Source organism: Dipodomys merriami, unplaced genomic scaffold (assembly GCF_024711535.1).
Source record: "Dipodomys merriami isolate MVZ:Mamm:240054 unplaced genomic scaffold, mDipMer1.0.p SCAF_125, whole genome shotgun sequence".
Classification (NCBI taxonomy): domain Eukaryota; kingdom Metazoa; phylum Chordata; class Mammalia; order Rodentia; family Heteromyidae; genus Dipodomys; species Dipodomys merriami.
The window spans coordinates 2,519,716-2,536,272 of record NW_027202549.1 but is presented as its reverse complement, the minus strand read 5'-3'; the positions used below and the strand labels follow the sequence as shown (position 1 = coordinate 2,536,272).

At 52.2% G+C, this 16,557-nt stretch overlaps 1 protein-coding gene across 2 annotated transcripts; it reads right to left on the bottom strand.

Annotated features, from left to right (window-relative positions):
- Window positions 1-230: 230 nt before the first annotated feature.
- Cspg5 (chondroitin sulfate proteoglycan 5) lies at window positions 231-16,100 on the bottom strand. Of its 2 annotated transcripts, none has more exons than XM_070017700.1 (5): window positions 15,964-16,100; window positions 13,903-15,034; window positions 8,254-8,442; window positions 4,180-4,336; window positions 231-781 (listed from the first exon to the last, which is right to left on the bottom strand). In XM_070017700.1, the coding sequence occupies exons 1-5, from the start codon at window positions 16,061-16,063 to the stop codon at window positions 620-622; spliced, it is 1,740 nt and encodes a 579-aa protein (XP_069873801.1). In that variant the 5' UTR covers window positions 16,064-16,100; the 3' UTR covers window positions 231-619. The 2 variants fall into 2 exon arrangements, with proteins under 2 accessions (XP_069873801.1, XP_069873802.1); XM_070017701.1 differs by having other exon boundaries at window positions 4,261-4,336.
- Window positions 16,101-16,557: the final 457 nt, after the last annotated feature.

The following is a 16,557-nucleotide window of genomic DNA, read 5'->3' as shown; positions in this document are numbered from 1 at the left end:
ACAGCCAGCTCCAGGGAGACAAATCCACAAGACTCATATCTCCAATTAAGCAGCAGAAAGCTAGAAGTGAAGAGGCCCAGTTAAAAAGCACCAGTACCTGAGAAGAGAGAGAGAGAGAGAGAGAGAGAGAGAGAGAGAGAGAGCGCTGGAAATGTAGAGTGCTTGCCTAGCATGCATGAAGCCCTGGGTTCGATTCCTCAGTACCACCTAAACAGAAAAGAAAATGGATATAGCTTTTTAAAAAGTTTTATTTCAAGAACTTGTGTGTGTGTGTGTGTGTGTGTGTGTGTGTGTGTGTGTGTGTATTGGTATTCCAAAAAAAGGTGGGTCAAAGTACAAAAAAAAAAGTCAGTTGAATATAACAGCGTAGGTTTAGAAATCACAGCAGTAGCAATGTACAGACAAAACATCCAATGTATGCAATTCTGTTCAGTTCCTTTGCTTATTTTAAGTATTTCCCCCTCCTGTACAAAATACATCAAAGCATGCCATGAGATCAGAAAAAAAAAAAAGAAAAAAGAGTTTAACAAATGGTTACAAGAAATAGACTCTGTACAAGGGGAAATTCCTTTCCTTCCCTGCCCCCACCCCACCCCCCTTCCTCTCTTCTTGTTCTGCTTTAGGTTAAATTATTCTGGAGACAGTTCACCTCCAAGTCAGCCTGGTCTTCTTTGCCACCCTCAAGTTTGGGTGACATGGAATTCTGGATGTTAAAGGGCTCCTCCTCTTTCAGACAGGACTTGAGGACTTCCTGGATTTTGTGGGGAGCACCAGGGTCATCCTGGAAGAGGAGACAAGTTGGGGGAAAAGAGGAATAGAGACAATGGGTAGAACAATCAAATAATTCTCTCAAGTTTTTCTGTCTAGTTGAATGAAGCAGAAAACCTCAAAGGCTTTAGAGAAAACCAAAAGTAAGCGGGGTACCAGTGGCTCACACCTGTCATCCTAGCTACTCAGGAGGCTGAGATCTAAGGACCAAGGTTCAAAGCCAGCCTGGGCAGGAATGATCGTGAGACACTTAGCTTCAATTAACCAGCAAAAAGCAGGAACTGTGGCTCAAGTGGTAGCTAGAGAGCCTTGAACACTAAAGCTCAAGGACAGTGCCCAGATCTGAGTTCAAGCCTCAGGACTGGAATGCATGTGTGTGTGCACACACGCACATGCTTACATACACACACACACACACACACACACACCACTACCACCACCACCACCACCACCACCACTATCACCAATAACAAAACAGCAGCAACAACGAATATCTATCTGCTAAGGTGTTTCTTCAGTTACTGTTTTGTGCGTTGTGTGTGTGCGTGTGTCTGTGAACTCAGAGCCCCATTTGTTCCCCTCAAAGCACTTTACCACTTCAACTATACTTCCACTCCCTGGTTTTGCTAGTTCATTGGAGATAAGAGTCTCACAGACTTTCCTACCTGGGCTGGTTTTGAACCATGCTTCTCACAGCTCAGTCTCCTCAGTAGCTAGGATAAGAGGCGTGAGCCACAAGCACCCTGCTTATTAGAAGGTTCTTTATAGGAAAGTAGTTCTTACAAAAGTAGTGGCCAGAACCAGGTACTGGTGGCTCATGCCTGTCATCCTAGCATATCAGGAAAGTCTGTGAGTCTCTTATCTCCAATGAATCACCAGAAAACCGGAAGTAGAGCTGTGGCTCCAAGTGGTAGAGTGCTAGCCTTGAGCAAATAAGCTCTGGGACAGCACCTGGGCCCTGAGTTCAAGCCCCATGATCAACAAAAGGGTGGGGGGGAAAGCAAGCCCAGGGCTGGTGGCTCACGCCTGTCATCCTAGCTACTCAGGAGGCTGAGATCAGAGGATCGTGGTTGGAAGCCAGATCTGGGGCAAGAAAGTCTGTGATTCTTCTTGCCAATGAACCACCAAAAACCAGAAGTGGAACTGTGGCTGAAAGTGGTAAAACACTAGCCTTGAGCATAGACAGGCTCAGGGAAAGCACCAGGCCCTGAGTTTAAGCCCCAGGACCAGCAACAAAGCAAAACAAAACAAAAACAGGACTCCTGGGCAAGCGGAGTGCCCACAAAGGGAACAGGTGGAGTAGCAGCTAGGCGAAGACAGAGATTTCCTCCGCCCCCACTAACCTGCCAGTGTCTCCTCTAGAATCCAGCCTATCAGACCCAAGGTCGTTGAATCCCACAGTAGATGGCCCCATTGCTTTTGGCTTGGCAAGATGTTCCTAGTCAGGAGGGAGTAGGATTGACATCTGCCATAGGTTCTGGAAACCACTGTGGGCTCCTTTCCCAGTGCTCTGTCCCAGCCATATGGGTACCTCATTACCCTGGGGTAAGACAGATACAGGCCTGGAGTCCAGATGCAAAGCTCTATGGGAAGGAGGCAACCACACACATGTAAGTGCAGGGAGGGCAAGTAAGAAAGATTGAAAGGAAGTGCAAAAGCACTAAAGGATGGGCTGGGAAGGTGGCTAAGGTGGTAGAGTGCTTGCCCAGCATGCAGGAAGCCCTGGGTTCAATTCCTTAGTACCACATCCACAGAAAAAGCCGGAAGTGGCGCAGTGGCTCAAGGGGTAGAGTGTTAGTCTTGAGCAAAAGCAGCTCAGGGACAGTGCCCAGGCCCTGAGTTCAAGCCCCAGGACGGGAAAAAGAGTGAGAGAAAGAGAGGGGGGGGTAAGCACTAAATGGCTACATAAAGTCCAGGGAATAGACTAATGTATAGCCAGGCACTGAAGGCTCACACCTGTAATACTAACTACTCAGGAGGCTGGGATCTGAGGATCACAGTTCAAAGCCAGTCGGGGCTTTGAACATCCCTGAGACTCTTCAGTAAACCACCAGAAAACCAGAAGTAGAGCTGTGGTTCAAAGTGGTAGAGACATAGGCTTGAATGAAAAAAGCCAGAGTACAAGTCTGAGACTGGCACAGACACACATAGACACAGACAGACAGATAGACAGACAGACAGGCGCACACACACACACACACACACACACACACACACACACACACACACACACACTCTGATCAGATCTTTAGGCCTGTCAAATCTTTTTTTTTTTTTTGGTCCGGTCATGGGGCCTGAACTCTGGGCCTGGGCACTGTCCCTCAGCTCTTCAGCTCAAGGCTAGCGCTCTACCACTTGAGCCACAGCGCCACTTCGGCTTTTTTCTTTTTGCTTATGTGGTGCTGAGGAATAGAACCCAGGGCCCCTGGCATGCAAGGCAAGCGCTCTACCACTGAGCCACCTTCCCAGCCCCAGGCCTGTCAAATCTTTAGAGGGCCAAGGGATCCCCCAAATTCCTTCCATAGCTGCTATTATAAGGCAGAAAGGGGCAGCTTGAGGGTGGGGGTTGGGCAGGCTGCGCATGGGTTGCAGGTGACTTTGTTCACCAGGTGCACGGGAGCTGGCTCAGCTTCCTCTGTCTGCCCTCACCAGTCTCCTGAGGTCTCCGTCCAGGGCTGGCTGCTCAGCCACTCACAGTGGCCGAGGTGCAGACCTGAAGGGGGCCAGTGGAGGGCTGTGGACATCATCCACATCCCAAAACAGCAGATTTACTTTGTGTGTGTGTGTGTGTGTGTGTGTGTGTGTGTGTGAGAGAGAGAGAGAGAGAGAGAGAGAGAGAGAGAGAGAGCATGCGCACACCTTACGCTCTCTCATAGCTGGTGCTTTACCACTTGAGTCCTGCCCCTGAGCTCCTGTCGAGTACTTTGCTGGTTCATTAGATATAAGGTCCTTGAATATCTCTGTCCAGGCTGGTTTTGTTTTGGCCAGTCCTGGGGCTTGAACTCAGGGTCTGGGCACTGTCCCTGAGCTTCTTTGGCTCAAGGCTAGTGTTCAACCACTTGAGCCACAGCACCACTTCTGGTTTTGGGACAGCACCCAGGCCCCTGAGTTCAAGCCCCAGGACCAACAAACAATAAAATTAAATTAAAAAAAAAATCACCAGTCATCTTAGAAAAAGATCTCAACTACCTGTAACTCTGCTGGTCAGAGACAGGACAACTCCCCCTCTCCCCCCCCCCCCCCCGCCCTGTCCTCATTCCCCCCCCCTCCCTGTCCCCACAGAGGTCCTGAGCTAACCCCCAAAGCAATGGAAATTCTGTACTGTGAAACAGCCCAAGCGTGTGGGCAGGGGTGAGATGGGGAGGGCTGGGTCGGCATGCATAAGGGGAGATGTGAAGAAAGGCAAGTTACCTGACAGACAACGTTATCATAGTGAGCCAAGGCACGGGCAGGGGGGGAGGAGATACAGGGAGTGTCGCAAAGTTTCCTTACGTTTGGGTGAGAGCCCTCTGCTATGGTGGAGAGGGAGAAGTTATCGTTGTGAAGCTCGGATGGAGTCCGAAATTTGCTGGTAGGACAGAAGAGGAGAGGAAACATTGGTGAAATGGGAAGGTGCATGGTGGCTCAAGCCTAGAATACTGGCTCCTCAGGAGGCTGAGACCTGAGGATCATGGTTCAAAGCCAGCCTGGGCAAGAAAGTCCGTGAGACTCTGATCTCCCATGAACCACCAGAAAACCTGAAGGGGTGCTGTGGCTCAAGTGGTAGAGCGCTCGCCTTGAGCTGAAGAGCTGAGGGACAGTGCCCAGGCCCAGAGTTCAAGCCCCAGGCTGGGAAGATGGCTCAGTGGTAGAGTGCTTGCCTTGCATGCATGAAGCCCTGGGTTCGATTCCTCAGCACCACATAAGCAGAAAAAAAAAAGCCGGAAGTGGTGCTGTGGCTCAAGTGGTAGAGTGCTAGCCTTGAGCTGAAGAGCTGAGGGACAGCGCCCAGGCCCAGAGTTCAGGCCCCACAACCGGACCAAAAAAAGAAAGAAAGAAAGAAAAGCTGACAACGATATGAACAGCTATGACCGTGTTTTGTACATGCAAGGCAATTACCACTGCATCATGACGACCATCTGGATGACAGTGATGGTAAAATGCCAGATATTGTAAGACACAATCCAATTTCAGAGATGTTAATATGTGCGTAAAAAAATGTGCATGGTAGAATCAATAAAACTGCAGAAGTTTCAGCTGTGAGCACGTATTAGCATTCTCGGTGCAGTAACCTGGCTCAGGATTTGTGTGTGTGTATGTGGGAGTCTCAGGGTTTGAACTCAGGGCCTGGGTGCTGTCTCTGAACTTTTTGGCTCAAGGCGACCTAGCACTCTACCACATGGAACTTTTCTGCCTAGGTTAGCTTTGAATTGCGATCTTCACATCTCAGCCTCTTGAGTAGCTAGGATGACAAGGTATATGAGTGACCAAGCAATTTCTTTTTTCCCCATGAGACTCTTTTTGTTGTTGTTGTTGATTGTGGGGCTTGAACTCTGGGCCTGGGTATTGTCCCTGTGCTCTTCAGCTCAAGGTGAGTGCTCTACCACTTAAGCCACAGCGCCACTTCCGGTTTTCTAGTGATTTATTGGAGATAAGAGTTTCACGGCCCTCCCTGTGGGGGCTGGCTTTGAACCGTGATCCTCAGATCTCAGCCCCCTGAGTAGCTAGGATGACAGGCGTGAGCCCCTGGTGCCGGGCTGAGACTCTTCTTTAAAAAATAAAATAATTTTAATGGTTATTTTTCCTTTTATTTTATTAATTTTATGTTTATGTGGTACCAAGGAATCAAATCCAGGGCCTCAGCCATGCAAGGCAAGAACTCTACCACCAAGCCACATTCTCTGCCCATGTAGAGTCATTTTTATGAAAAAAATAGATGAGCTAGGTGCCTGTAGCTCATGCCTGTAATCCTAGCCACTCAGGAGGCTGAGCTCTGAGGATCATGGTTCAAAGCCAGCCCAATGGGAAAGTCTGTGAGATTCTTATCTCCATTGAACCACCAGAAAACTAGAAGTGGTACTGTGGCTCAAGTGGTAGAGCACTCATCTTGAGCTGAAGAGCTCAAAGACAGCACCCAAGCCCAGGGTTCAAGGCCCACAATCGACCAAAACAAAATGGCTGGAAATGTGGCTCAGTGGTAGAGTGCTTGCCTAGCATGCATGAAGCCCTGGGTTGGATTCCTCAGCACCACATACACAGAGAAAGCTGGAAGTGGTGCTGTGGCTCAAGTGGTAAAGCACTAGCCTTGAGCACAAAGAGGCTCATGGACAGTGCCCAGGTCTTGAGTTCAAGCCCCACAGCTAACCAAAAAAATCCCCAAACAAACAGATGAAGAAGATCTATATTGATGACCCATCTTTGGAAGAGTCTGATGCTCCTCCTCCACACTTCCCCGGAAAGCTGCCGCTCCCCATTGGTGCCCTGATGTAGATGGTCCCTTCTTCCTGCCCTCTGCTTCCCCACCCCCTCACAGCAGGCTCGAGATGAGGAGCCCAGGGTCCTGGATGGTGTCTCTCCGGAGTCATCACGTGTGCAGATAAACCCTCGCCTCAACGCACAGGCACAATGGTGCTTCGTTGAAAGGCTGGGCAGCTGCCTGCGTCTGCACATTGCATGAGTCTACATAACCCACGAGCAACAGATGGTGTTTTGTTTTTTTTTTTCCCCAGGACCCGGGAAAAAGTCGTTCGGTCACATGCTCTGTAACATGAAGGCCAGGGGGAATTAATGGGGGCAACAGGCTGAAAGAGAAGTTGGGGTCAGCACTGCTTAAATTGTCTCTTGGGTCCTAAGGAATCTGAGGTCCAGTCTCTCTCTCTCTCTCTCTCTTTCTCTCCTTCTCTCTGGGCTTCAACTCAGGGCCTGGATGGACCCTGTCCCTGAGCTTTGGTGCTCCAAGGTTGGTGTTCTACCACTTGAGCCACAGCTCCACTTTTGGCTTTTTAAATTTTGGTGGTTAATTGGAGATAAGAGTCTTATGGAGCCGGGTGCTGGTAATCCTAGCTACACAGGAGGCTGAGATCTGAGGATCACGGTTCAAAGCCAGCTCAGTCAGGAAAACCTGTGAGACCCTTTATCTCCAATTAATCACCAGAAAATCAGAAGTGGTGCTGTGGCTCAAAGTGGTAGAGTGCTAGCCTTGATCAAAAAAGCTCAGGGACAGCGCCCAGACCCTGAGTTCAAGCCCCATGACTGACAAAAAAAAAAAAAATTCCCATAGTCTTTCCTGCTTGGGCTGGCTTTGAACCACAGTCTTCAGATCTCAGCCTCCTGAGTAGCTAGGATTATAGGTATGAACTACCGATGCTCAGCTTCTAGTCCCTTTTTGGGACTTCAATGACATATTAAAAAGACCTTTCTCTCTTTTTCTTTCTTTCTCTCTCTCCTTTCTCTCTTTCTTTCTTTCTTTTTCTTTTTTTGTCGGTCATGGGGCCTGAACTCTGGGCCTGGGCGCTGTTCCTCAGCTCTTCAGCTCAAGGCCAATGCTCTACCACTTGAGCCACAGTGCCACTTCTGGCTTTTTCTGCTTATGTGGTACTGAGGAATCAAACCCAGGGCCTCATGCATGCAAGGCAAGCGCTCTCCCACTGAGCCACCTTCCCAGCTCCATTAAAAAGACTTTTCTTTGTCTTAGTGATAAGAATGATTTCTCTATACCAGGCACCGGTGGCTCGCGCCTGTCATCCTAGCTACCCAGGAGGCTGAGATCTGGGGATTGTGGTTCAAAGCCACAGCAGGTAGGGAAATCTACACACATACAAAAACAAAAAGCTGAAGGAGATCTGTGGCTCAAGTGGTAGCGTGCTAACCTTCCGCACAAAAGCTCAGGAACAGCGCCCAGGCCCTGAGTTCGTGCCCCAGGACAATCACCAAGGGAAAAAAAAAAAAATCCAAAACCAAAAAGTGAAACACCACACTCACAGTGCACACATACATACATCCCCCCACACAAACCCAAGAGTGGTTTTTTTCATAGTGTATAAGTCACACGAGACTGTTGGAAGCAGATATCTAATGGGAAGTGCGGGCTGACTCTCAGATGCCCACCAAGGCATGGCTGTCGAAGCAATTGCTGAAATGAGATTCTTTTCTTTTACTTTTTCTTTTTGGTGCTTGTACTGAGTCTTAGTACTCATGGCCTGGGCACTGCCCTTTAGCTTTGTCTGCTCAAGGTCAGCACTCTACTACTTAAATGGAGATCAGAGTCTCATGGACTTTTTTCTTTCCAGGCTGGCTTCAAACCACAAGCCTCAGATCTCAGCCTCCTGAGTAGCCAGGATGACAGGCGTGAACCACCAGTGCCCGGCTTGGGAGTGAATGTTTAGCATGAACAAAAGGGCTAGTGGTAGGTAGACATCAGGTGCCAGAAACCTTCATGATTAAGTTCCTGGGGTCAGAGGTCGGTGGGTACCTTCCACCCAGCGAGGTCAGATGGCCAAGCCTCACCTGGTCCTGCGGAGCTTGGTGTTCTCTGTCTTGAGCAGGTAGAGCTTCTTGGCAAAGAACACGGTCATCATGAAGAGCAAGAGCAGCACGAGGGCGGCCGAGCCGACGGCCACACACATCACCTGGAAATCAGTGATGACCGACTCGCAGCGCGTCCCTTTGTGCCAGATGTAGTCCTGTGTGTTACACCTGCAGCAGTAACATAGAGAGATGGAGGGGATGGGGCAGGCAGCGTGGGTCACGTCCTTGAGCCCAATGCTCACCCCCACAGCCTGCTCTTGGGACTGTCTACCCCTTAATCTGTACAGATCTCATCCCATCCTTTTTTTTTTTTTTTTTTTTTTTTTTGCCATTCTTGGGGCTTGAACTCAGGGCCTGGGCACTGTGTCCCTGAGCTTCTTTTGCTCAAGGCTAGCACGCTACCACTTGAGCCACACAGTGCCACTTCCTGCTTTTTCTGTGTAGGTGGTACTGAGGAATCAAACCCAAGGTTTCATACATGCTAGGCCAAGCACTCTATCACTAAGCCACATTCCCAGCCTTACATCTGACTTTTTCTGAGTGGTTAATTGGAGGTAAGAGTCCCAGGGGCTTTCCTGCCTGGCTTCCAATGGTGATCCTTACATTCCCAGCCCAACAGCTGAGTTTTAATACAGCTATTGAGTGACTGCAGATAAACAGGAACCTGCATCTTCTGCCCTGCAGCCTCAAGCAAGACAACCACAGGGTTCTATCGGGTCCTCTGCCTGCCCCGGCCTCTTTCTGGATAAAAGACAGATGAAGGCTCAGGATAAACAAGAGCTATGGGTACTAGCCCCAGGATCCACCCTACATAAAAGCTGAGCTGGCTACTTTGTATCCTATCTGGTTCATCTGGTTAACCAGACACTGAAAAAAAAAAAAAAATCAGGAGCTGGCAGACAAGGACAAAAAAACCTAAAGATGGATGTATATCTTCTTCTTATCTCGGCCGCCTCCCCTTCTCCTCATACCCCACAAGTTTGGCCCCTCAAGTGGCCCTCTGACTAGGAGAACTTATCAAGCAAACAGACTGAGAAGCAACTCTCTGGGTGGGTCTCAGTCCTTTTGTGGAGTGACTTTCTTCTGCCCTTGGGGACATTCCCAGGCTCCAACTCTTCCAATGACATTGCTGTTTCCATGGGAACCAGGCTGCTTCAAAGAGGAAAAGATGTGGAAGGATACAGTGGCAGGCAAAGGAGAGAGGACATGAACCTCAGGGTGAATGACACACTAGAGAAAGAGGTCCAAGAGCTGGGGCGGGGGAGGGGGGGGATGGGGGGAGAGGTGGCCAAAGAATCGTCTATTCTACATCACCAACCGAAGGAATCATTTGTCTTTTGTTTTCCAAACCGAACCCCCTCTGTAGTCACGGGCGGGTGGGTGGGGGTAGGGGAAAAGACTATAGTGTTTGGGGTTGCTAGGGAAATGCGGATCCCCCCTCTCTAAGTGGGGGCCCTCTTAACCTAGAGTTCTAGAGGAATTCTGCCATAGCTCCCCCCTGCCACCCTCCCCCACCCCCCCCATTTTTCGCCTGCAGTGGGTCAGGGTGACAGAGACAAAGGCACACTGCGGTCTGTAACTAAAAAGCTCAGCAGTTCCCTGTGAGTGGAATGTAAAATAGTTTTCCAGCCTTTGGCCAGGCCTGGGTGTGCCGAGTAGGTGCAGGAGTCTGGGAAGGTGATCTTGGAAGGGCAGCTAAAGCGAGGAGGACTGGAGTGAGCATGTGGAGACAGACTGTGGACCCCATGAGCAGCAACGCCCAGCAGATTAAGGAAAAGGACAATCACACTCTTCTACTTGGGAGTTCCTCGCCAGTTCTAGAAGGTCCTGCGTGCATCTACAGCTCTCTAGAGCCAGCAAAAGACTCCACATTGCACACAGATGAGGGAGCTCGCTTGGAAGGTTAAAAATGCCAGGTTTGTGGGCTGGGAAGGTGGCTTAGTGGTAGAGTACTTGCCTAGCATGCATGAAGCCCTAGGTTCGATTCCTCAGTACCACCTAAACAGAAAAAACAGAAATGGTGCCGTGGCTCAAGTGCTAGGCTTAAGCAAGAGAAGCTCAGGGACAGTGCCCAGGTCCTGAGTTCAAGCCCCAGGACTGGCAAAAAAAAAAAAAAAAAAAGCCAGGTGTTAGTGGCTCAATAAGATCTGAGTGTCATGGTTAGAAGTCAGCCAGGGCAAAAAAAAAAAAAAGCCCATGAGACTCTTATCTCTAATTAACCACCAAAAACAAAAACAAAAAACAAAACAAACAAAAAACCCCAGCAGAAGTGGAGCTGTGGCTCAAGTGGTAGAGCCCTGGTCATGAGCTGAAGAGCTGAGGGACAGCGCCCAGGCCCTGAGTTCAAGACCTAGAACCAGCACACACACACACACACACACACACACACACACACACACACACACACACACACACACACACACACACACACACACACACACACACACACACACACACACACACACACACACACACACACACACACACCTAGACCTTCAGTAGGATGAGATGATTTTACATTAGAGATTCTCCATCCTTCAAGGTAAACATCACAACACTTTACCAAATGGAAGTAAAACCAGAGTTCCCTCAAATTTCTGGTAGCCCTTAATGAGTGGGCAAGGTCTTCCAAATTTCTTTCTTTTTCTTTTTTCACTAGTTCTAGGGCTTGAACTCAGGGTCTTGGCATTGTCCCTGAGCTTCTTTGGCCCAAGGCTAGCACTCGACTATTTTGAGCCACGACGTCACTTCCAGCCTTTGGTCGTGGGACTTGAACTCTGGGCCTGGGCACTGTCCCTGTGCTCTTCAGCTCAAAGTGAGGACTCTACCACTTGAGTCACAGCGCCACTTCTGGTTTTCTGGTGGTTCACTGGAGATAAGAGTCTCACAGACATTCCTGCCTGACCTGGCTTTGAGCCTTGATCTTCAGATCTCAGCCTCCTGAGTAGCTAGTATTGCAGGTATGAGCCACGGGCACTGGCCTGCCTTAATTTCTAAATCAGAGAACCTATTCTTGGCAATGGTTGGACAACTCCAACCAGAACTGTGTGGGTCACATCCTGTATTAGTGACCCTACGGGTCATGATCATCTATAGAATAGAACTGGAACTCAGCTTCGGTGCCAAAGGTACAACGTTCAGTGCTCCTCCTCCTATTCCTTCTTCCTCCTCTTTCTCTTCTTCTTTCTCCTCTTCCTCCTCTTCCTCTTCTTCCTCCTCCTCCTCTTCCTCTTCCTCTTCCTCTTCCTCCTCCTATCCCCCCTTCTCTATTTTTTATTTTTACTTTTTGGTGCTTGTATTCAGAGCCTGGGCACTGCCTCTGAGCTATTTTGCTCAAGGCTAGCACTCTATCACTTGAACCACAGCTCCAATTCCAGCCTTTCTGGTAGGTAATCAGAGATCAGAGTCTCATGGATTTCCTTGGCTAGGGCTAGCTTCAAACCTTGATCCTCAGATCTCAGGCTCCTCAGTAGCTAGAATTACAGGCATGAGCTGCCAGCCAGGCCTCATGGCTTTCTGTATGAAACTAGTCTTCACATAGTTCTAAAGAAAGCAGCAGCATTGGGCTGGGAAGGTGGCTTACTAAGGTAGAGTGCTTGCCTAGCATGCATGAGGCCCTGGGTTCAATTCCTCAGCACCACATAAGCAAAAAGAAAAAAGCTGGAAGTGGCGCTGTAGCTCAAGTGGTTGAGCACTAACCTTGAGCAAAAGAAGCTCAGGGATAGAGCCCAGGCCCTGAGTTCAAACTCCAGGACTAGGAAAAAAAAGTGGCAACTTTGAGAATAACACCTTAAAAAGAAACCTACAGAAAACGAGTCATGTTCTTCCCAAAACCAATGGGAATAAGACTCAGAGGAGTCGGAGTGCAGTACTTCACTTGTAGCACCTGGATCAACCCTGACTTGCAATCCTTCCAGGAGAAGGCAATATGCTCTCAAGGAGACAGCAGAACTTCCCTGGTGAGTGAGATGACACAGGTATTCACTGACAAGGTGTAGGATGTGGCTGAGGCCATTTCAGGGATGTTTAAACTCTTCAATGGAAATAGAAAGTAAAGAGCCACTAGGCACTGGTGGCTCACACCTGTCATCCTAGCTACTCAGGAGACTGAGATCTAAGGAGAGTGGTTCAAAGCCAGCTCGGGCAGGAAAGTCTGTGAGTCTCTTATCTCTAACAAACTATTTAGAAACACCTAGAAGTGGTGCTATAGCTCCAATGGTAGAGCACTAACTAGCCTTGAGCCAAAGATGCTCAAGGACAGTGCCTAGGCCCTGATTCAAGCCTCGTGACCAGCACACACACACACACACACACACACACACACACACACACACACACAGAAGCAAAGATCCATCATACATAATGAAGAAACACCTCCCATCCACAAGGTTTGAGGAAAGACCCAGCTTGATTTCTCCTGTGAAGTGGACACTCCTCTGGCTTTTCCTCCAGGTTCATCACTATTACTTCATATGCCCACCTCCTTCCTTCAGTTTTTGCCTGCCTGCTGCCTGCAGAAGCCATCCTTCCTCCAGAGTGAGTTTCCAGGCTTGCCTTCTTATTTATTATTTATGTTTTGCCATTCCTGGGACTTGAACTCAGTGCCTGGGCACTGTCCCTGAGCTGCTTTGGCTCAAGGCTAGCACTCTACTATGTGAGCCACAGCACCACTTCTGGCTTTTCCTGTGTATGTGGTACTGAGGAATTGAACCCAGGGCTTCATGCATGCTAGGCAAGCACTCTACCCATTAAGCCACATTCCCAGCTCAGTGCTTGCCCTGTTTATGAACATGGCCAGCATTCTCCAGGAAAACACACACACACACACACACACACACACACACACACACACACACACGCACGCACATGCACATGCACACGCACAAACTAACCTTCAGTCTCACAAAGGCTTCTTTGCAAAACCTTCAGAGAAGCCTTGCCTTTTGCATAGAGTGATTTGGGTGAAGACACAATGTGTAGAGGACTCACAAAATCTTATTTCTTAGAAACCTCTCAGTGATAAGAGAATGGTCATCCTCCCAATTCTACCCTCCATCCCCAACCCAGAACAGAGATCACAGTCATATGTTACCACACCTGGCTTTGAGTAAAATCTCTTTCTTTCTTTTGTTTTGTGCAGATCCTAGGGCTTGAACTCAGGGCCTGGGTGTTGTCCTTGAGCCTTTTTTTTTTTTTGGTTAAGGCTAGTGATCTATCACGAGTCACAGCTCCACTTCTGGCTTCTTTGGTGCTTAACTGAAGATAAGTCTCATGGAGTTTCTTTCCCTGGACTGGCTTCAAACCATGATCCTCAGCCTCCTGGGGTAGCTAGGATGGTAGGTGTGAGACTGGCTAATAAAATCTCCCTTGACTTGGGAATCTACAATCTCTGGGTACAGGGCTTGGGCACTGTCCTTGAGCTTGCTTTTGCTCAAAACCAGCACTTGAGCCACAGCGCCCCTTCCGGCTTTTGCTTAAAGTGGTACTGAGGAATTGAACCCAGGACTTCATGCACTACCACTAAAGTCATATTCCCAGCCTCCTTCCCTCCCCCCATCTACTCCCTTCAGGTGATTTCTTCTTCTTTTTTTAAATAAATTCCAACTCAGGTGCCTGACACACCCTTACCTGCAGAAGGCCCCTAAGTTCTCCACCAGGTAGCACTGGCCGCCATTGTGACAGTAGCTTGGGAAGAGATCACACACTGACCGACAGGAGCCATTATGCCTCACGAAGCCACTGCGACACTCAGTGCCATTTTCGCTGGCCAGGTCCCTGCCCGGCTCTCCTGGGCGGGGCCTGAGGGCGATGCTGCCACCAGGGACCATCCCCAGAGTATGCTGTGGAGGGACAGCGTGCCACCGACTAGTGGGCTGGCCTGCACCAGGCCCCACCCCAGGCTTCTGAGAGGGCAGAAGGTCATGCTCATCTTCCAGGTCTCCACCTCCCACTGCATCCTTGTCTTCGTCCTCCTCCTCTTCCTCCTCCTCCTCTTCCTCTAGATCATCATAGAAGGACGTGGTGGGGTAGAAATCGGATTCATCGAAGGGGGTGAAATCATCGTATAAGTCAAGCAGACTCCAAGAAGGGGTCTCTCCGTCAGCCTCGGGGTGAGGTTCTGAGACCCCGGGGGAGCCCGGGAACCTCCCCAGGTCTGCACCACGATCTCTGCCATCCAGGCCTTCGAAGTAGTCGATGTCAATGATTTCGGACGGCAGTTGGGGCTCTAGGGTGCCTTTAAGGGGGTGGGTGGGGTCTGGCTCTTGAGGGTCGGGTGTGCTGTCTCCCAGGTTCAGCCAAACCTCCAAGGGGCTCTCCTTGGGGGATTCAGAGCCTGCGCCCAGCCGGCCATCCGTAGTCGTAGGGGCGGGTGGTCCGTGGGCTACAGTGGCCTCAGGGGAGGGCGGGGGCATCGTCGATCGCCCGAGGGCCTCATCGGGGGATTGGAGGGTCGCTGGAAGGGCCTGGGCCTCGCCACTGCCCACCTCTGAGGTCATCACTCCGCCCAGGCCGGGGCTGTCTGCCTCCAGCCAGGCTGTGCCCGTCACGGCTGCCGAGGCCTCCAGTGTCTCCTCGGGCCCCACCCCGGGGTCCACGGCAGCGGCGGCCGCCGGTTGGCCGCCAGGCGCCGTCCACGTGGTCTTGTCTCCCCCAGCCACGGCCGCGCCAGCCTCTTCCCGCGTGTCATTGGCACGCGGTGCCCAGGCCAGGCCGCTCTTTCCCAGCTCCTCCGCCTCGATGGCGCTGCCTGACTCGCGCGCTGTGGGCGGGAGGGAGGGTGGTGTCAGGAGTGGGAGGGCATCCAGGAGGTGGTGGGGAGAGGGTCCGTCCACCCTAGTGGCAACCAATGCTGCTCGGCTCTCAGAACCTCACCGTCCCGCGCCCCAAGATTAAGCTCCGCCCCCCGTCAAAGAAATATACATAAATCCGTGGTTACCCCCCCATCTCCCACTGCCCCCCCCCAGTTCCAGCCCAGCTACAGACAGACAGTACCCGCGGAGTGAGAGGCTAAGCCCCAGGAGGGCCCCCAACTCTGGCGGGGGGGGGGGGAGGACGGGTCAGAAGTCTTACCCTCCGGGCTCCGCACCTCCAGCCAGACCCCGCCCCGAATAGGCCACGCCCCACATGCAGATCACGCCCTCGAATAGGCCAGCCCAGCGCGCGAGACCACGCCCCACGTGAAGACCACGCCCTCGAATAGGCCAGCCCAGCGAGCAAGACCACGCCCCACACAGGCCACGCCCAGAACCTAAAGACCACGCCCCGGCATGTAGGCCACGCCCACAGAGACCTTCCCCACACCCCCTCCTGTCTCCCCATCCCACCCTGTGGTCCGCGCGCTCTGCTCCCGGCAGCACCCCCACAGTCTGCCCACCCTCCCGTGCTACCCCTCCTTTTCTCCTGCAGTGCATCCCCCCCTCTCTCTCGCTTTTCCCTCCCTTCTCTCCCCTCCCCCGAACTCCCCGTCTGGGTCCCAGGCGGCGGGCAAGGCGGTGCCCCGCCCCCTTGGCCACAGCTCTCAAGACTCCACCTGTATGTGAAGCCAGGAGAGGGGGGGACACCCCCACACACACCGTCACCCACATTTCACCCACCGCTGCACCCCACCAGCTCGGGGTGGGGCACGAGGGGTTTACCTTGAATCCCCCCCCCTCCCCGCCTGGCCCCCCATTCCAGTCGATTACCTACCCGGCACGGCCCCAGCAGTGAAGACTAACGTGACCCCCAGAAACAGCAGCAGCGGCGGGGGTGGTCCCCGGCCCGGGTCCCCACCCCGGGTTCGGCCCATGGTGCGGCGGCGGCGGCGGCGGCGGCGGCGGCGCTCCCCCCCTTCACACCACCACCACCACCACCACCCCCCGGTCTCCAGGCCGCCGCGCCCGCCGTCCGCGCTCCGCCCGGCCCGCTGCGCCGCAGCCTTGCGCCGGCCCCCGGGCCGCCCCTCGGACTCAGCCCCAGGTGGGCAGCGCGAGCCGCCGCATGCCGCCGCCGCCGCTGCCGCTGCCGGCCGCCGTCCGCTGCTGTCCCCGCGCGCGCGCCGCGCCTCCCCGCCTCCCGCGCCGCCGCCGCCGCCGCGCTCGGCGCCGCCCCCACCTCCCCCCCCCACACCCCGCACGTAGCGAGGACGCCCGCCTCTCTCCTTCTTCCTGCAGGGGGCCGGAGGGCGGGGGGGCTGGGGGTGATCTGTATCCCCCGGGAGTGGAGGGGGCCGGGGGTGAGGGTGGAGGGGGGGGCAGGCGCTGAGCCGACAGGTGCAAGGGCTTGCAGACCTGGTGCGCAGGG